The sequence below is a fragment of the Cavia porcellus genome, unplaced genomic scaffold (assembly GCF_034190915.1).
Source record: "Cavia porcellus strain 051 isolate PalLab524CR breed Dunkin Hartley unplaced genomic scaffold, mCavPor4.1 scaffold_3, whole genome shotgun sequence".
NCBI lineage: Eukaryota > Metazoa > Chordata > Mammalia > Rodentia > Caviidae > Cavia > Cavia porcellus.
In genome coordinates, this window is record NW_026947486.1 from 32,544,817 (window position 1) to 32,566,781 (window position 21,965).

The 21,965-nt window shown below is 32.8% G+C and overlaps 1 protein-coding gene across 1 annotated transcript in view; it reads left to right on the forward strand.

Annotated features, from left to right (window-relative positions):
• LOC100712703 (heat shock factor protein 3-like) overlaps nucleotides 1-21,965 on the forward strand; it is a 41,701-nt gene that overhangs the window by 16,768 nt on the left and 2,968 nt on the right. Inside the window, exons 3-11 of the mRNA XM_063245555.1 lie at nucleotides 3,439-3,563; nucleotides 5,235-5,359; nucleotides 6,288-6,363; nucleotides 6,607-6,668; nucleotides 9,834-9,915; nucleotides 10,124-10,257; nucleotides 14,281-14,505; nucleotides 16,642-16,735; nucleotides 17,195-17,275. Coding sequence (XP_063101625.1) covers nucleotides 3,439-3,563; nucleotides 5,235-5,359; nucleotides 6,288-6,363; nucleotides 6,607-6,668; nucleotides 9,834-9,915; nucleotides 10,124-10,257; nucleotides 14,281-14,505; nucleotides 16,642-16,735; nucleotides 17,195-17,275 — 1,004 coding nt within the window. The remainder of the gene's footprint in view (nucleotides 1-3,438; nucleotides 3,564-5,234; nucleotides 5,360-6,287; nucleotides 6,364-6,606; nucleotides 6,669-9,833; nucleotides 9,916-10,123; nucleotides 10,258-14,280; nucleotides 14,506-16,641; nucleotides 16,736-17,194; nucleotides 17,276-21,965) is intronic.

A 21,965-nucleotide genomic window follows, 5' to 3' on the forward strand; every position in this document is an offset into this window, starting at 1 on the left:
ATTATTACTGAATATTACTGAAAGATATTGACTGATTCCTGTCATTCCATTATTTACCTATTGCTGATTCTTTTCCCCCTTTTGCTTGAACACTCACTTTGCCTCTTTTATTCATTCCTTTAGACCTTTTGTCATTGTTATCTTAATTATTTCTTTGAAAGATACTCTTTTTTAATTGATAGCAAAGTTTTTTAAATGTATGGAAGAAAACAGGCTTTATAGAGTTTGGATCAAGTAGAATCAGGAAAAGAAGTGCAAAAGTGGAATACTATGAAGAAGCACGAGAGCTTCTTTTGAGGATATTCTTGAGAAATTTTTGGAATGCTAGCTTTGTGGTCATGTAGTATTCTTTGTCATGGAAATATCTTCATCAATTTTGAAAGATAGATTTCCAGGATATATTAGTCTGGGTCAAAAATCATTTTCCTCTAGGGCTTGCAACACTTCATTCTAAGCTCTTCTGGGCTTTAAGGTCTGTTTTGAGAAATGTGTTGTTATTCTACAGGGTTTATATTTGTAAGTGAATTTTTGCTTTTATCTAACAGCTTTTAAGATTGGGTGGACTTCTGAAATTCTGCCTATGATGTGTCATGGAGAAATAGTTTTCTCTTTGAACTATTTAGGGGTCTAGTATATGCTTCACTTACTTGTATATTAAATTCGTTTTCACATACTTGGGAAATTTTTCTGCTACTATTTCTTTAAGCAGATTTTTAAAATGCCAGTTGTGTTGTCTTTTGACTTTTTTTTACTAATTACAGTTAATCTTAGATTAGTTTTCTTTGTGTCATCTATTAGCTGTTAGATATATCTTCCAGTTCTGACACTTTCCTCACATACTTCCCTGCTTTTGTCTATACTTTCAATAGAGTTTTTACTGTAAATTTCTATTTGCTATATTTTCATGGACTCTAATCCTTTACTAAGCTTTTTATTCATGTTTTGTATCATTTTATTTATCTCAGATAGTTTTTCATTAGATTCAACAATCATTTCATTTATTAAGTCCTTTATCTATTGACTTATTTGCTCTTTGAGCCTGCTGAGCAATTTATTGATGTGATGGGGGTTTTGTGTCTTATTTTTGTTGTTTTGTGTAATTCACTTCTGTGGTTTTTGATTTATTCCCTATCAATACTCCGTGGATCAGCTTCTGGAAAGTTGGGAGTTTTTTGATGAATTTTGTTGCTTTGCTTTCTCATGTTTCTATTTTTTTTTCTGTATTTTGCTCCTGGTCTGTACCCCACGATTTTTATTCTCAAATTCTGCTCTTTTAAAATGCTATAAATTACTAATTCCTACTCTACCTTTTGAATCATTTATGTGATTGTGGTTGTAACTTTTTATTACATTATAAATACATAATCGCTGGGTGCAGTGTAATCCCAGCTACTCATGAGACTGAAACAAGAGAATTAAAGTTTCAGGACAGGACAATCTGGGAAATTTATAAAGACTCTGTCTCAAATACACACACACACACACACACACACACACACACACACACACACACACAGTGTTGATGTGGGATTTTAGTTTAGTGGTAGGGTACTTACCTAGTATGCTCAAAGCCTTAAATCTGATCGTTTTACTGAAAAAAGACATAAAGTTAGAAATACATAACATGGACACACAATTCCTCCATTTCCTTTCTTTAAAAATTACCATTCATGAACTTTCAAAATTTTATTTTATCTTTTGTTAGTGTATATTAATTATATATATTAATGGAGTCCAATGTGACATATATGTATTTTTTAAAGGCACGGTCTTGATGTGCTTCCAAGACCAGTATCATACTCCTCGTCTCAGCAATCCTCTTGCCTCAGCTTCCTGAGTAACAGAAACTATAGGCATGCACTATTATACCCTAGTGTCATATATGGACACATATGTACAGCTTGTATTGATCAAATCAGGGTGATTAGCATTTTCCTCTCCTCACCATTTCTTTATAATTGGAGTCTTTGATCACTGTTATTCTATGTATCTTCACAAAATATATTAGGTTATTCTGAGCTACAATTATCCCACTGTGCTGTGCAACACTGGAATTTATTTTTTCTATCTAATGGCGTTTTGGTAACCACCATTTAACTTCCTTTTATCCAGCCTTTCCTCTCCAACACACAATTTTTAGTCCCTAGTAGTAATTCTTCCTCATTCAAGTACACTTTTTTCAGCTTCTACATATGCATGAGAACACATGGTATTTGTCTTTCGGCGTTGGACTTGTTTTGCTTAATGCCTTCCAGTTCCACCCATTTTGTTATCAACAACAAAATTTTTTTATTGTTTGTGTCTGAATATTAAATTTTTATATATTTCATATTTTCTTTATCCATTCATCTCTTAAAGGGCACTTAGGCTGAATATCTTAGATGTTTTTGAATAGTGTCACTATAAACATGAAAGTTCAGGAATCTCTTTGGCATGGTGATTTCATTTCCTTTGATTTCATACCCACAGTCAAGATTTCTGGATCATATGGTAGATCTATTTTTAGTTGTTGAGAAACTTCCGTACGGGCTATAACTTCTTAAACGTGTTTAAATGTTTCCTTTCCTCCACATTCTTACCAACATGTTATTTTTGTTTTTTTATGAAAAAATAAAACAAACTAAAGAGAATAACAATAGTTACTACACTGCATATTATTATCTTGAAAGTAGTTACTCAATATGAGAAATAAATCAAAATGATTCTTACAAAAAAGAAACAGTAGCACAAATTTTCTTTTCAGCAAATTGAGATAAACTATTAGATATATGTTAATCACAATTCTTACTACAATAGATGGATATCATATTATGTTTTTGTTTTACATTTCCCTGATAACCAGTGATGCATACCATTCTTTTCATGTTTGTTGGCCATTTGTATTTCTTCTTGTGAGAAGCAGTTATTCAAATATTTATCCTGTTTTTAACTGGATTGTTTTGTTGTTTCTGCTCTTGATTACTTTAGGAGAAGACTAGTTTATTATCTAACACCTTTGTTTTTTTCCTTTTTATACTGGCTTCCTTTTCAGTCTCTTCAAAGAGTGAGCAGAGCACTAAAAGATGAAACTAAAATCAGTAATTTTTGCTCTCAGTAATCCTTGAGATCTTGCTACATAGTGGTGGGTGTTTCAGGAATTTGAAAATGTTGGTTAAAATTAAGCTGGATGATTAGGTATAGGAATTAATTATCCATATTTTCCTCTTAGTACCCTAGGATAAATTGTAAATTTTGTGTAAACAAAATAAAATGAGCTTTTGTGATCTCATTTCCTACATTTGAAATTAGGCTATTTTAATCCAGTAATTAATTATGCTGTGATTCCTAGATATTTTGCAGTATTGCTAATATATTCTGATAATTTTTAACTGTCCTGTTAAAAACCTATTCAATGACCTTTGTTTTTAAATTGTTATTGCTTTATTTACTTATTGCTAGATGGTTTCCGGAAGGTAATCGGATTGGAGAATGGAAAGACTGACCAGAAAGCACCAGCTATGGAATTTCAGCATCCATTATTCAAAAAGGGAGGAGCCAATTTTCTAGAAAACATCAAGCGCAAAGTAGGAGGACTATTGTCTCACGTTTTTCTGTAAAAAATTTGAGTTGCAGCCAGTCCTTCCTTAATTTAAATATTTTATAGTTTCTTTAAGTCTTAAGGTTAAAAATTGTTGCTGAAATTTGCCAGCTGGAAACTCATTTGCTGGATACTTTTTTTCTGATTCTCTAGAAAGATGACCTCTTGATACTGATTTGTTCAAAGTTTTATCACTTTTTCTGAGTTATGTTTTATTGCTTTGTATGTTTTTACCATGTACGTGCAAATGTAATATTTTAGGAACTAAGCAGAGGAGACCAGAAAAGGTTAGGAAGTTACTTTACTTTTATATATTTCTTAATAAGCAAAATAACTGCTGATGCTGTCTGCTCACACCCAGATAAATCAAAACAGAATATAAATAGTAACCCGGGTTTCCACTCATGAGATGTCTATGCAAGTTGGTAGGGAAAATTTTGTTCACAAAAAACTGTTTCTGTAATTTTAAAACAACATAATCTTCATTTTACTTGTAGAAAACTTGTGATGACCTCCTACATTAGATGAAGTAGAAGAATGAAAGACAAAGAGAAATTAAGTTAAATCAGAATCCAATCCCATTATAAATATTTATGTATATGAACTAATTTATATCTAATTTTAGTTTATAACTTCTACATGGGAAACAGTGTTTCTCGTGTACCATTAATTATTGTAACTGACCATCTTGGTACTTAGAACAAAAATCATATTCTTGTTTTCTTATGCAAGAAAACAAAGCCCTCAAATGTTTTTTTTTCTAATATTTTGTTAACTTGTGAGCATTTGAGTCCATTGGTTTAGTGAGTTTTTGGGAATGATACATTCCATCCATAGAGATGATTCAGTTATGGGTTAAGCAAATGATAGGTGATATCTTCATTATCACTGAATCACAACAGGCATTGAATTTACTCCAAATGTAACTGCACTCTCTTCTGAATCTTAATAAAATATTGTATATTAACTGTGGTGCTCATTTAGTGTTCATTACATACTGCTTTTCATAGTCATCTTGTATGTTTAAATATCTAGACTTTCCTCTTGTTTTTTTAATTACACAAGGGATATTTGACACATAACCTCTTTTTTCAGAACTCAGGTTTAAATGAAATGAGATATATTTTAAAATTAATACGATATCCTATGTGTTAGAGTCACAGATAATCACTCCTAACAGGGAGGAGCTGGGTAAAGGTGAGTCACGTATAAATATTTTTACATTTTCTATTTTGTTACAGTTCTTGGTTTACATATGTTATTCTCAAAAAGTATATTTTAAATTATGTAAGGATAATTGTGATTTATCCATTTTTGTATAAAAATGTACCCCTTTTTAGTAATTTATAAATTTTACTCAAAATATATGCTGAATTTAGTACATATTTATTGTTGTTCAACTATGTGTAAGGTATTGGGCTGCGAACTGAAGAAAAGAGGATAGCAGGAGACAGTATTTCTAATGGTTCAGAAGATTTTAACTTAGATGATAATGTATATAATAACTGTTAAATGTGAAATGGCTACAACAAAAGTACACTTAAATAATTTGTTCTACTGTTACAGATTAATTATGCTTCTTTTCCCTTTCATAAGTGCCCATAATAAAGTTGTTGATATTTCTAACCAGCCCAACTGTATTTGGTTTCCACTGTAGGTGCCATCAGTGAAAATGGAAGATATGAGAACCTGCTCTGATGAGTTGCAGAGGATGATGACTGAAGTACAAGAGATGGGTGACAAACAGAGCAACATGGATGTCAGCTTTTCCAAACTGAAAAAGTAAATGTTAATCATGATTCCCAATGCCTGTTTTGTAAGGTTTTAAGGTTAATTTCTTGTAGGTGGAAAAATGAACACTTGCCAGCGATTTAGTTGAGCAGCATAGGCGCTAGGTTGTGAGCTTGATCCCCAGTTTAAAAAAAAAAAAAAAAAAACGAAAGAAAACTGAGCACTTGTTTTCTATGGCACTTTAGTGTGGTTTCACTTAGGGAAACCACGGCAGTCAGTCAAAAGGTTTAGTAGTACCTGGAATGCTGTTAATATTCCAGTGGCTCTGATCTTGTATTTCTCCCCTGGTGAGCACACCACTGTATAAATCAAAAACATATTGTAGAATTTGGATTATATTAGATCACAATTAAAGCTCATTTTGTATAAGAAGTTTTTAGTCTCTTATTCTGATACAACTTGTCTCTTATATGGTTCATGCTAAATACAGATATGTTCATTTAGTATAAGCTCACTGAATACTTAGCTGTTTTGTTCAGTCTTCTATGAAGTATTGTTCTACTCTTGTAACTGGTGAGAAGAAATTTAAATTAATATTTTCTTGATTTGTAATAATTTTTACGTTCTCAAGTCTGTAAGAATAAGTATTAAGGTAGTCTATGTTTTCAAAAATACTAGTGTAGGAGCTGGGGATTTGATTCAGTGGTAGAACTCTTGGCTAGCATGCACAAAGCTTTGGGTTCAATGACAAAAAGAACTAAATGACAAAAGTATTAGTGTAATGGACTAATTAACAAAAATTGAAAAGAATTAAAATTTAAGCCTGTATTAATCAAGTAGTATAGTAGGAAGATAATCTTCCTGAAGAACATCATGAATACTGTAACCCAGATACTTCAATATATGATTACCTGTTGTAGCTTAAAAATTCTAGAGATATTTCTATTCTGTTTCATTTGGAAAATATGCTGTATTGCAGGCAATACACAACACTTTGGCTTGAAATGAAAAATCTCAGGCAGAAGTATGGTGAGCAACAGCAGCTATTAACACAGGTATCAGTTCAGTTTTAAAGGATTTTTCTTTTTCTGTACATTTTTGATTGGAACTACTGTATGGCATTGTTGGTTTAGATACAGAATGATTTTACTATACAGTCCTGTGAAAGCGAAAAGAAAAGTATATTAATTTTTAGTTAAGTGTAGTGGAATACCAGTAGCCTTTCTCTTTATCTATGAATTTCTCTAATTATTGAGTATGATAGCCTAATTAAAACATTATCTGTGATTTGTTTTTAGATTCTTCAGTTTATCTTGTGTTTGATGAGTGAAAATCATATGGTAAACAAAAGTAGAAAAAGGTAAATTTATTGATTCCAATTATTTTCTTGATTACAGAAGTACACTTTATATTCAAAATCATGTCTCATAATTTTCCTTTTTCTAAACTCATTCATTTTTAAAGTTAGTGCACTTAGCATATGTGAATTGTATATGCAACATCAGGATGAAATGATAAATGGCATGGTTTTGCATGCCTATAATCACAGAACTTGGGAAGCTGAGGCAGGAGGATTTGCTGCAAGTTCAAGGCCTTCCTGGACTATTTAGTGAGATCCTGTCACAGAAAAAAGAAGTGATACAAGACTAACTTGCTATGGCATGATCAAGGTAGATGTACCTTACTTGCTGGCTTTGGTTGTAGATTGTTTCTGTCTATGTCCTTAAGGTAGATTTTAGGGCTGTCAGTACTATTGTACTGTAGTCAAGTATCAGTTTTTCTAAGGTTTCTAGTCACCTCTAAGGACAGGTGGAATAGGATACCTTTTCACAATGTTTGTTTTTTAACACGTTTAATTATTTGTTTGCTGCTGGGCTTTAATCCAGGACCTCGTATGTGCTGTGCACATGCTCTGTGACCAAGCTAATACCCATGGTCCTGAATCCCTTCTTATACTTCCACAGAGATTCACCTGCAATAAATTGGAAGATATTCTTCAATGTTGTTAGAGTTATGAAACTTATGTAGAGATTCTTTTACAAGATATTACCCTGACCAGAGAGAATGAAACCATTTCACTTATAATTTCTGATACAATTAGGAGTTTTCAACTCCATCCTAACTGGATGCAATTTAAAACTGTTAGAGTATTGTCTAAGACCTTAGAAGACAGAATATCTAATTATAAAAATAGTTTTGTAAGATACTAACTTGTTGTACCTCAAGCACAAACTCTTACATTTTCAACTTGATTTTTCAGACTTGATTAAGCAATTTAACACCAATGGATAGTAATTAATGACTAATGTTATTGAGTATGTACAGAATGTTAAGCCATAGTTATAACCATAAGTTATCTCATTTAATTCTCAGAAAAATTCTATTATATAAGCTCTAACATTTTCTTCATCTCACAGATGTAAATACTTACTGCATATTTCCTAAGAACAATGACATTTTCTTACAAAACTGCTGTGCAGTATCAAAATTAGGGAACAGCATTGGTTTAACACTATTTTCTAATCCTTGGTTCATACTTGAGTTTTATCACTTGCATCAGTGATGCTCTTTATAGCCACAATCTTCTTTTTCACTCCTCTTCTTTGTTTCATACATACACTATGCTTACTTATTATATCTTACTTGTTTAACCATAAACAGTTCCTCAGCCTATCTTTGTCTTTCATGACTTCAACATTTTTGAAAGCGTAGGCTAGTAATTTTTGGTAGAGTATAAAGTGAGCATACTTTCGATTTGGTCTAGAGTCACGAGTGTAATCAGATTATGCTTTTTGGCAATAATATCAAAATGTGGTTCTGTGTTCATATCAGAGACACTTGATGTCAGTTTTTGCCCTTATTATTGATGCTATGTTCACTTACATTAAGGTCATGTCCCCCAAGAGTGTCATCACTTAAGAGTGTCACCACTCTTAAATTGCTATTTTCCTTTTGTATTTATCTTAGGGGAAGATAGTAAGTAATTTTGCAACTTGCAAAGATTCAAGTTGCAAAATTTCATGGATATGAACAGACTTCATATTATGAGCATACATAGATGTAAACAAATCACAGAAGTAGCGTACTTGTCTACCACACAATTTTAAAGTAACTACAAAAGTAAAAATAACTTGTTTACAGTATTTTTGTGTGTGCTTGATTGTTTTATTACATTACATATTTGTGTCAAATTTGTATAAGATTTACTTTGGCAGATTTATGAATGAATCAAACTTACGAATGTTGTCCTAGAATGGAGCTTCTTTGTAAGTAGCAGATGTACTGTACTTGAGTCTATTAAATACTGTTATCAAAAATGTATCCATAGATTTTAGCATTGATTTAGGATTCTTAACATGTTACTATAATACAGATATTACTGTAATAGAGATATTACTCATTTATCAGCCAACTTCCATTCCTGTGACTAGGCTGTTAAATGAATTGATCTTTAAATTAAGAATTGTTTGTAGTGTGACCATTATAATATGTATTCAGAACAAACAGTGAAAGAGGACTCCAACTTTATGACTTTCCTTTTATCTGTATAACTCTTATATGTACCGCTGTAATGTATAACAGAATATAAAACTATAGTACTGTAAGTACAATGAACAAAAAATACAGTACTATGTAAACAAGAGATATCTCTGCTTCAGCCTTCCAAGTGCTGGGCTTGCAATCACATACCAGTATGCCCAGCTTCATTGCTTGAATTTTTTTTTGTTTTTTTTTTGTTTTTTTTTTTTTGTTTTGTTTTTTTTTTTTGTTTTTAGTATACACTGAGTCAGCTAAAACTAAAGAATAAGAGGGGAAACCAGACCTTGGAAGGATATCTGATTCCAGGGTTGGAACAGGCAAAGTACAAATTGAATCTAGAATTCCTATTATGCCAAAAGCAAATAGTCAAAATGGTGAGAATGTACCTATCAATGGACATATTCTAGTAAGGATAATAATCTTTTGAGTAAAATAAGATTCCGTGATTTCACAATTATATAAATAAATAAATATGAAAGTAGGAAATGTTCTTCCTTAGAACACAAATTAAAAATGTAGAGGAATGATATGACTAGAAAATCAGTACAGACATTCTTCATTTAATAAGCTACCTGTTTAACAACTGTTTAGACTTACCATCTCCTGCTCATTTACGACTCATCTTTTTTTTTACACAGTTTTGTATATCTTGTTTGAAGAACTTCAGTGTCTTGGGGCTAGCTTAAGCTACACCGTGAGACCTTGTATGAAAAATCCAAAACAATAATAATTGAAGATTTTAAGATGTCTTTAGGTAGACATAGAAGAAAACATATGTAGTAATAATATTCTAGGATGCCAATAATTCTACTAAGTTATAATTTGGGTTATTTTTTGCCCTCGTTGATGGTGATATCCTAAAATATTTATGTTTAATGGGCTATTCTGATGAAAGGTGTTTAATATTAAGTTCTTTACTACAGAGTGGGCTGACCATTGCAACACTAGGATAATTTGCAGAAATGAAATCTGGGTGTCATTACAGGTCATTACCAGTCATATCTGAACTTGAAGATTCCAAATGTGCTCCTCAGTATTTCCATATCCCAGAGGAGAGGAAAGAAGAAGCTGTAAGATTCTAAAATAAGATAATGGTGGTGGGTGGGCAAAAAAAACCTATTTACTGTAAGTTAAATTTTCAGTGTCTGTTACTATTATTTCTCACACAGTTGTTGAATAGTCTCAAAGGAAATAGTACCACTTCTGGTCTGAGAAAGACTAGGTGCATATGCAGGTGTTTGATCAATTCTGATTTCCCCTGACTCTCCTATTTAGATGGCGATAATAAAAGATGGTTATGCGATTATTGAAGACAAATATAAAAGTCTCCTTGACAGTGGTCTACCTACTTTGAGAAGTGAATACAAAAACTTGGTTTCGTCTGTGGACCAAACAAATAGAGATCATAGGTATGCAACTGTTTGGGCAATGTTTTGGTAATGAAATGTAGTATTATCTGCAGCTGGGTTAAAGCATAGGCTATATTCTGTTTTTAAAGAAACGAAAATGCTTTCCTTCAGTTACAAAATTAACACTGCTGACTTCCTCTCAGTACATTATGTATTTCTGCTTTTTTCTTAGTCATTCTGCAATCTATGTTCTTGTGCAGTACTTCTTATGACTCCCAAAACACTTGCAAAACAGTTTGACCTGTGTATAAAGTAGTGCAATCATTGAAGCAATAAAGTATGAAAACAAAGCTTATTTATATACATATATGATCAATACCTTTGTTACATGTTGGCAATAGCCAGTTTAAAAATCTTATGGAAAAAGCCTTATTCAAAAAAAAAAACAACAAAAAATTATGTTAGCAACTACTATAAATTTAATAAGTATAGAGAGTCTATTTGGGGAAAATATGTTTGTGAGTTTTTATATGTGAATATCATTTTTATGGAGACATAATATTCATTCACTTGTATATGGTGCATTATGGTAATTTAATACATGTACATAATAGGCAGCAACCAAATGAGAGCATTTAGCCTTTCCACTTCTTCATTGGTTAATCATTTATATTTGTTGGAAATTCCATATGATTCTAATCATTTTGAAATACAACACAGACTGCTTTAATGAAGTTATTCTATGGTGCTGTAGAAAACCAAACTAATTCCTCTTCTATAACTATGTTTTGGTACCTTTCATTTAATTTCTTTCAGTGCCCTTCCCCTACCCGTGCCATCTTCTAGTGACCACCATTTCACTCCATTCTTCTAAAACATTGACTTTTAGTTTCTACAGATAAACAAGATTACATGCTATATATCATTCTGTTTCTGGTCTATTTTGCTTTACACAATGAACTCTATAGTTTCATCTATGTTGCTGCAAATGACAGGATTTCATTTCTTTCCAGAATTGAATAAAACTCAAAGTGTATTTTGCATATACATCACATCTGTTCACACACTGTTGGAACTCTAGATTAATCCCAGATTTCAGCTATTGTAGCATTGCAACAAACTTAGAGTATAAGTAGATTTAGTATAATGATCTCATTTTCTTTGGATGTGTACTGACCAGAGGCATTGATGGGTTTATGGTAGTTTTATTTTAGATTTTTGAGGAATCTTCATAATAATCTACATAATGTCTATGCTAATTTACAAATTTACAATTCCTACCAACAGTGCATAACAGTCCCCTTTTCTCTGCATCCTTACCAGCATGTATTATTCTTTGTCTTTCTGGTGATAGTCATTTGAAGTGGATGGATAGCATCTCATTGTGATTTTGATTTGCATGCTCCTAATGATTAGTGACGTGGGGGCATTTTTAAATATACTTTTTGCCATATTTCTATCTTCTTTTTAAAAGTTACTTAGATTTTTAGATTATTTTAAATGCATTATTTGTATATATACATATATATATAAAGATATATATATATATATATATATATATATATATATATAGAGAGAGAGAGAGAGAGAGAGAGAGAGAAAGTGGGGGGGCATACTAGAGATTGAGCCCAGGGTCTTACACATACTAAACAAGCACTTTACCACTTTACCACATTGTCAGCCCAGTGTATATCAGTTTTAAGGGTATGTCACAGATACATGGATGTTAAATATCTGGGTGTCTGTTGAGGAAAGTTACTAGTCCAGACATCTCAATTCTTAGTTTTGTCTGTAGGAGTAGAAAGAAGAGCCAAATGGAAAATCATTATGTTTGGTACAGGATGGTGAGAGAGTTTCATAAAGGGATATCTGACAACGAGACTCTTGGAGGAGAGCTTTCCAGTGGAAGATCATGTAGCAGGAAGAATATCATGAAATATCTTTTGGAAGTATAAGAAACCTGAGGTAGCAAAATATTTTAGGAGGGAGTGTTTAAGGGAAAGGTCATTATGGCTATAACCAAAGGTACCTTAGTACCTGAACATATAAAGAGAAGCAAACCACTGTGTCAATTGTGTCTGGACCTGAGGTGTTTAACGAGTAAAACAACAAGAAAATTGCAGATTTCTGGGCAAGGAAATAGGAATGTACAGAGTTAGTTCTTGAATTAAATTTTTCCACAGATAGCCATTGTCCCTTAAAGCCAAAAGCACAAAAGTTGTCTATCTGGGTATTGGCCCAAAAGAGTCAAACACATATGAACAGAAGTGTGGAATGCTAACAATAGCCACATTTGAAAAACAGAGTATACCAGAGAAGTTTTTTCCTAGAAAACTAGAGAGAAAAATATCAGTGAATCTCAGATTTTATAGCATCTAGAGTGTTAAAATGGTAGCAAATGATATTTGAACATCTACACAATGAGACATAGAAGCTAAATTTAAAACTTCAACTTTCAGGGAATCTATACTAAGTCATGGATATTTGACAGTCTTCTAAAGTAGCTACTCAAAAAGAATATGGAAAAAGCATGGTAAACTATCCAGCTTGATTTTGAAATGTGCTTGAAAACTATAGTGAATGTCTAAATTTAAAATAATTTGTTATAATAAAAGACTGTCATTAATTCCTTTAAAATATTTCCCCTAGGCTGGGGATTTAGCTCAGCAGCATAAGTGTCTGCCTTGCAAGCGCATGGCCGTGAGTTCAATCCCTGGTGCCGCCAAAAACAAAAAAAAAAGAAGTATTCTATAAAATATTTCCCCTAGTTTGTAGCACACTTATCCCATCATTCTTGCCACTAAGTAGCTACTGACGTCGTTTTTCATGAATGCCTTTATTTGTGCTGTCTTGGCCACCGTAATGTGCTGTATCTATTCAAAATGTTTATCTTTCATGGTCATTTTGACTTTAGCGAAGAGCCAGAGGTCACATGGAACCAGATCCAGTGAATAAGGTAGATGAGGACACACTAATGTTTTGACATGCGTGCCTTTCCATTGGATGTCACTTACCTTACTTTTGATAACACTTTTTCTAGATCCTCACAGACACTTTTATTTATTTCACTTAGCATTATGGTCTCAAGCGCCATCTATTTTCCTGCACATAAGTCAAGTTACCTTTCTTCATGGCTGAATACTACTCTGTTGTGTATATATGCTATGTTTTCTTTGTCCATTCATCTGTTGGTGGGAATATAGGTTGCTTCCATGATTTAGCTATTGTGTATTTTGCACTTAGAGTATTATTTTCAAAGTTCACCCATGTTGTATAATAAATCAATACTCCAGTTATTTTTATTGCTAAATGAAATGACATGACAGGAATGTAACACATCTTAGTTATTTATTTATCAGCTAATAGACACTTAATTGATTTCCATTTTTTGAGGTTATGAAGAATGTTGCTATGAACATTTACAAGATCATTTGCATTCGCTTGAATAGATAAAAAATGGAATTGCTAGAAATTAATAGAATTGCCAAGCAAAGTGGTGCATACCTGAGGCAGGAGAATCACAGCAAATTTGAGGCCAGCATGTGTTACATAGTGATTCAGGGCCGGTCTGGACCAAATAGCAAGAGCCTGTGTCGAGAGAAAGACACACAGAAAGAGAGAGAGAGAGAGAGAGAGAGAGAGAGAGAGAGAGAGAGAGAGAGAGAGAAAGAAAGAAAAGAATTGAATGGAAAATCATATCTAACTTCTTAACAATTGTCAAACTGTTTTCCAAAGTGGATATATCATTTCACATTCATTTCCACTAGCAGTGTGTAGTAGTTCCTGTTTTTCTATATTTTTATCATCTTTTGTTATTATCTGTTCTTTTAATCATAATCATTCTGGTTATGATAAATATTTTTCATTAAGTTTAGGTACTAGAATGGTTGACGTATCACAATGTTTAGCATTGCATTAAACAATATGTGAATGAAATTAAAGGAGAGCTGGTTGTTACATTAAAATCATTTGTTTTGAATATTGAAAATTTTCTAATATTATGTAACTGATGAATATGCTATAGCACATATAATTTGAGCTGTTGTAGTATGTCAAATTCATATCATCTATGTTATTTCTCAGAAAAGATCCTAATATTTCAAGTCAAGAAGTACCTCTGAGTGAAGATTCAGCACTCACAGATTTGGATTTGGTCATACCAGATTTACAAGACCTAATGACTATGGAATCCTTTGAACAGGAAACCGAAGATATGCCTTTGGAGTTAGAGTCTTTGCTTTCGCAGGACATTGAGTCAATGTTGACTGAAGATAAATCTAATGTTCATTGTGATACTATAACGAACAGGTACACAATCTCTTAACATGTCCTCTGCATATTTTTAGGACACTTTTTATTCTTTTCATAATGCAGAAAACACTTTGGATAGATCTGAGGAAAGGCAGGTATATAACAATAGTTTGTAGAGTCTGAAAAACACCTCTGCCCACTCTTTCCCTTTTGTTTCCAAAAATCCCAGAAGCATTATTTTGAATAATGTTGGGAATTTGGGAATCCAAGTGTGCAGTTAGTGACCTAATTTTAGCTGAGAGGTAGTGTAATACTTTGCTGTATCCATGGTTGCATGTCTGAATGTTGAATCAAGGTTTCATTTTGAAACCTTAACAAATCAGATATTTTAAAAGGAAACATTAAATTATGATGGCTACTTCATACTGGCACTTAGTTCTAATAAGTGATTTGGGTTTCTGAAGCAACTGTGCATGTTGATTTTCAGACATATATAATTCTGAGTTTTGAAAATTAACAGTTTATACAAAGCATAATACGATGAGTGAAGCAATATGTGATTAAGGAAACACATTCCTTAGAAACCTCCACTCCCAGCTTTATCACTGTTTTTCATGTACTACGTATGCACTCTTTGGTAATATATTTGGTGTTTCACTCTCTGTAGTCTTCTGAAAATGAGAGTTAACCATTGGCAGTGTAAAACCCTCCCTCCCTATTTAATCCAAAAATTGGTCAAATTAGGGCAAAATCTTTTGCTTGGCACAGAACTGTAAGAAAAAATACGTCTTGATTTTCTCAAACTAAATTCTGTGCGTTTCAGCAGAAATACTACAAAACTGGAGACACAAAGGCTCTATCATCAGCAAAAATCTGGCCACAAAATCCTGAGTGACATGTAGAGGAAGAATGACTGCTTAAATTTCAACCTCATAAGCAATGGTTACATTTCTCTGTTTAAATGCTTTATCAACTTATCTTTGAATTATTTCCTTCCTTCATTTGTAGCCTACCCTAGAGAGACAAAGGTCATGTATGGGCTTGGTAGACATTTTTACAAAAATAGCTTCCTGAAACACACACCTTAAATGGGGCCCTAAGAGTTTTCAAACATATCCTAAACTTTAGTGTGGATCCTCAGACTTGCGCTAAAGGGACTGCTACAGACAATGAACTTAACTGCATTCTTCAGGGCACAGGGCATTCCTTAGAACCTTAATGGATCATGGCAACTCTTGTCTATTAAGATGATTTTCCTGAGTTGCATTAACACTACCTAAATTTCCCTACAAAGGCAGGTTCAAGTTCAGCCAGATTGGCAAAGCCGCAAGAAAGAACAAAAGCTTCCTATGTTAATGACATGTAAGAATTTAATGGCATTTGGTTTCTTGAAGTCAGGCTAAATAATGATTGTTGAAAACAGTGCAACTGGTAGTCCTCATAGGACCTGATTTTCCTAGTGAATGGGATCACAAAATGAAGTCAAGAGCTGTAAAATAGCATAAAGTCAAAATATAAAAAATTTTTGCTCACTGTCAACTCATCTGTGTCACACTCTCTTAAATCCATAGCTCTCATTTATTGATAAAATTCAGGTTGAGCGATGCCCATGGAGAGGAATACCGTCATTTCAAAGACTAAGTTTGGAGCATATAGAATTTCATAAATGGAAGGCTATAGGTCACAAATTACCTCAGTACATTGTTGTGATGCCTTGCATATTTTCTCTGATTGAGGATAGTGACATATCATCTTTTCTTTGCACAAATTGGTGGAAAAACATCTTGTGGACTGATATTTCCTGGGTTGAAGAGTCCTTCCTATTTTTTTCCTATTCAGAATTCTTACAGAATAGAGTAACACAGATTTTCTTACATTCTTCTTTCTGAGGATTTTCAGGCTGAAAACTCTGGTATGTATGCTGGCAGCAGACCACTCTGGATGAATTGTAACAGTTGGTTATGTACTGAAATCCTCTGAACAGCAGTGGGGTTCATTGTCTGGAAGTGAAGTATCTGTATCTGGAAAATGCCATATGATGTATGATTTTTTTTTTGGTTGAGAACCTGAAATAATCTGCAAGTCATTATATTTGGGGTATTTTCTCCAAGTTAGATTACCTTTTTTTGCCATCTGTCATCCTGCTTAGCAATAGAGTTTGTTAATTTCTCACACCTCTATTTTTCCTTCAAGTGATGAAATGCACTACACTAATGGAGAGTTAATGGAACTAACGTCCTTTCTGCCTAAGATGAATGTGAATTATACCTCTGATCTTCTCAGTGAGGTAAGCCTATCCATTCATATTTGAAACTTCATTGTATTTACACAGATTATTCCCAAAGAAGAATGATAAATGGCAATTGACACTGATAATATTAGACCTAGGACTCAAAAGTACTTCTTACTTTGTACTTCAGATTAATTTAATGTATATAGTTTCTATGTCTTGGTTTCCTGAACTAGAAAATGAAGAAGTTATATCTCCTCCTCCATAATATCATAATTTATTATGTGTTATTATGTGGTGGTTTTCCTTGCTCTAACCACTTAAAAATAAGCAATGCAAACATAATCCTTTGTGTAATATGCATTGGTAATAGCTTCTTATGTATCCAAAGTTCTTCTTGTGACATTATTCCTCATTGTTGCATAAAATCCTTTTACCCTATGATTGCAGCAGGTTTAGAATTTAAGTTATTATATTTAGAGTACTTTGCTTATAATTCTTTTCTTTCTTTTTCAGCCAGCCTGTTCTAAACTTCCAAATTTGGTAACAAATGAAGCTGAAAGTTTACTCAGTGTGCATGTTATGACAGGAACAGATGTAAGATTTATTTTATATTTTTATTGCTTTTATACACATTCCAAGTATGAGGTCCTATATTGTACATTTACAGAAAAAGATTTCTATGATATTAGATTATTAATAGTAAATCTTTTGAGTTAAGTGAGTGACTTATGGCATGTTATGTATATTCCCTTACTGTTTTATTCATGCTTTTCTTCTTTTGCCAAAATATTGGCTCTTTACAGAAAAGTTCAGCCTAAATTAATAAATATTTGTAACATTTTACTGTTTTGACTTACATACCAAGTATACCAGTGATCCATGTAGTGAAGTACCAATTGTTTGCTCACACATTTGCAAAGAGATACTGATAAAATAATTGACAAGTCAGACACAATTGTTCACTTCTCATTCCTGCTAACTCAGAAGTCTAAGGTAGAAAGATCACTTGAGTCCAGGGATCCAAGGCCAACTTGGGCAACACAGTGAGACCCTTTCAAAAAAAGGTTGACAAATCCTTTTAAGGAAACTATTACTTTTCTTGGCAATTTCTCTATTTATAAATTATGCAATTTATATAATATTATTTTATCCTGGTCAAAAACTAGACTATGTATTCAGTGAGTTTTTAAAAGGCCTCATATTATGATGATACATATATACTAAGGTTTATAGCACCAAATTCCTAATAGCTAAACCTTGGAAGTAGCCTGTGTCTCCATTAGTACATATATGGATAAAGAAAATGTGGTCTTTACACACAATGGAGAAGTCCTGTAATATAAAAGTAAATGTGTATCATTTGTCAGAAAATGGATGTATCTTGAGACCACAATGTTAAGTGAAGTAAATCAGACACAGAATCTTAAATACTATATGGTTTCTTTTATATGAGAACCCAAATTGTCAATAAAGAGCAAAATAAAACATAATAAGAAGTAGGAAGCTAGACCCTTTTCAAGGAGACAGTGATCAAAAGATAGAGGGGAGAAGAAAAAGTGATGAAAAAATAATAGAGATGTATTGTATACATGTATCAACTCCACATGAGGAGTGTAAACACCATGTTCTGCAAGCATGTACGAATTTTAAAAACATATTTTAAATATCGTGTGCCATGTTGAATAACAGAACTTTTTGAGATCTTGCTTCTTGTGACCAAGGGCACAATGTAGAGTATTTTAGGGAATATTTTAAGAAATTTGTCAGAAAGAAAAAAATGACTACATTAACAGTAGCATTAGAGTGTTACTCATCTGCTTTATTTTCTTAAACACTGCCATATTTTAGAATACCTTTCCTACACATTTATGCTACAAGTTTGTGGATATGGGTGATATTTTTAAAAATTTTATTTTAATGAGGGTAAAATTAAACAGAATAAAACAGATCATAAGAAAACAATGTAACAGACACAGATTTCAAAGCAAGACAACTGGAGATTTTCACTGTCTATCACATTGTCCCTTGTTTTCTTCCAAATAGTTGTCCATATCTTCGCATACAATGAATTCATACAATACAGACTAAAATCACTCTGAAAAAAGCATAATAGTATAGCTGGGTTTCACATCATGGTGCTACGGAATCAGCAATGGATTTTTTAGTGTCTCGTTTTATTCAAAGTAGCTTTTCATTTTATCGTGCATTGTATAATGTCTCTATATGTATACCTATTCTTTCTATATTCGAGGGTAAAACAAAACAAAACAAGACAAAACAAAACAAATTGCTAGAAAAACCCTTGAAGATCATTATGTAAAATAACAACCCTAATTATGTTCATACCATCTTGTTTTGAAGGCCTACATTGTCAGAGTTCTGGGCTCTTTGCTATTACTGTTTGTACGTCTTTTTGGTTTCATGTTTTTCTCTGTCTTGTCTATTTGCTCTGGGTAGTATTTACAGCACCATACTGAATGGGAGTGGTGATAATGGACATCCTTGTCTTGTTCCTGATTTTAGGGTAAAGGCTTTCAGTTTTGGGCAATTTAATATGATGCTGACTGTTGGGTTGTCAGATAGATTTTATCATATTGAGGTAAAGACCATCTATTCCAATTTTCTGTTTTTATCATGAATAAGTGTTGGAAGCTTTTTCTGCATCTATAGAGATGATCATGTGGTTCTTACTTTTGGCTCTATTGATATGATGGATTACATTTATTGATTTGTGTATGTTTAACCATCCCTGCATTCCTAGGATGAATCTGACTTGGTCATGATGTATAACTTTCTTTATGATTTGCTGCATTCTCTTTGTATGATTTGCTGAATTCTCAAAATTTTTTTGAGAATTTTTGCATCTATGTTCATTACAGAGACTTGTCTATAGTTCTCTTTGTTAGTTGGGTCTTTCTCAGGTTTTGGTATTAGAGTAATGTTTACTTCCAAGTTAGGGAGGGTTGTTTCCCTTTCAATTTCATTGAAGAGTTTGATGAGTGTCGGCATTAAATCTTCTTTGAATTTCTTGTAGAATTCTATAGTGAATCCATCTAAATCTGGGCTTTTCTTTATTGGTAGGGATTTAATTACATTTTCAATTTCATTAATTGAAATTGGTTATTCAGCAATTTTACATCTTCTTGACCCAGCTTTGGTACTTCATATGTTTCTAAGAAACTGTCCAATTCTTCTGTGTTACCAAGCCTTTAGAGGTTTTCAAAATAAATATTGATGATCTTCTGTATTTCCATAGGGTCTATAGTGATTTCAACCTTTTCATTTCTTATTGCGTGAATTTGAGTTTTTTCTTTTCTTTTTTAATAAGGTTGGATATAGGCCTGTTAATTTTATTGATTCTTTCAACGAACCAACTTTTTGATTCATTGATTCTTTGTATTGTTCTCTTAGTCTCCATTGCATTGATTTCTGCTCTGACCTTTATAATTCCCTGCCTTCTTTTGGCTTTGGGGTTGACTTACTCTTCTTTTTCTAGATGTTTGAGGTATAGCATCAGGTTATTTGTGTTCATTCTGTTTTCCTGATGTGGGAGTTCACTGCAGTAAATTTTCGTCTGAGGGCTGCTTTCATTGCATCCCACAGGGACCTGTAAGATGTAATTGAATTTTTGTTTGCCTGTAAATATTGTTTAATTTCTTCTTTAATTTTCTCTGGAACCTACTGATTGCTCAGGAGTGAATTATTCAATTTCCATGTGTTTGTGGGGTTTTGAAGTTTCTTTTATCATTAATTTCTAATAACAAGCATGGGATAAGTTCAATTATTTTGCATTTGCTTAAGCATGTTCTGTGGGCTAGTATATGGTGTGTTTTTGAGAATGTCCCATATGCTGCTGAGAAGAATGTATATTCTGAGTTTTAGTGGAACACTTCATATATGTCTACTAAGTCCATCTGTTCACAAGTGTGATTCAGCTCTGTTATTTCTTTGCTGATTTTCTGTCTGGTTGATCTGTCCCTTGGTGTTAATGGTGTGTTAAGGTCTCCTGTTATAATTGCCTTATTGCTTATTTGATTTTTAATTTCTGTTAATATTTGTTTTGTATAGCTGGGTGCTTTCTAATTTGGTGCATAAATATTTAAGATTGTTATCTCTCCTTCCTGAAGTTTTCCCCTAACCAATATTTAGTGTCCTTCTTTATCTCTCTGGATCATTCTTTGTTTGAAGTTCACATTGTCTGCAAACAAAATAGCTGCCACTGCCTTTTTTAAGGTATCTGATTGCATGGAGTATTGTTTTTCATCCTTTGACTTTCACTCTATCAGCTTTCTTTTGGGTTAGATGGGTTTCCTGTATAAAGCACATGGTTGAGTGTTGTTTCTTGATCCATTCTTCCAGTCTGTTTCTTTTAATAAATGAATTGAGGCCATTTACATTAGTGGTTATACCTGATGTACATTGGTTTACTTTTGACATGCTATTTTCTACTGTTAATTCTTTTTTCTTTCCATTCTGTTTGTTTGCCTTGCTTAGTGGTTTTTCCTATGTGTGTCTAGAATGTATTTCAATATTCTTTGCAGACTTGGTTTGGTGATCATGAAATTCTTCAGCTGTTCTTTGTCATGGAAGTATCTTATTTTTCCATCCATTTTTCAGGACAGTTTTCCAGGGTACATCATTGGAAGTCATTTTCCTTTAGGAACTGAAATCCTTCACTCCATGATTTTTTGGCTTCCTTGTTTGTGTTGAGAAGTCTGCTGTGATTCTGATAGGCTTTCCTTTAGAGGTGATCTGTCTCTTCTCTCTAGCAGCTTTTTATATTGTGTTCTTAGGTTGGATTTCTAAGATGGTGATTATTAAATGTCTGGGTGTAGTTTTCTTTGGTTATGGTTATTTGGAGTTCTATATACTTCACTGATCTGTAAGTTAGTTTTCATTCTCATGTTCCAGAAATTTTCAGCTATTACTTCTGTAAATAGCTTCTTGATATTGTTTGTGCTGTCACCTTCCTTTTCATTTATACCTATCAATCTTACATTGTTTTTCTTTGCAACATCTTGCAACTGTTGAATTTTTATTTCCTGGTTCCTTAGTTAGTTTTAAAAGATCTTTCCTTTGCTGTTCACTAGCTGCAATCATGTCTTTGAGGTGTGAAATTCTGTCTTCACATTCATTGAGATGATTTGTCAGCTTTTGATAGAATTTTTGATTTCCTGTATATTTCTTTGTATCTGCTTCATAATGTTTATTTCTTCATTCAGAGTTTCCATCTTTTTGCATTGTTCCTCTAATTTTTTAACTGTGTCTTCTTTAGATATGTTTA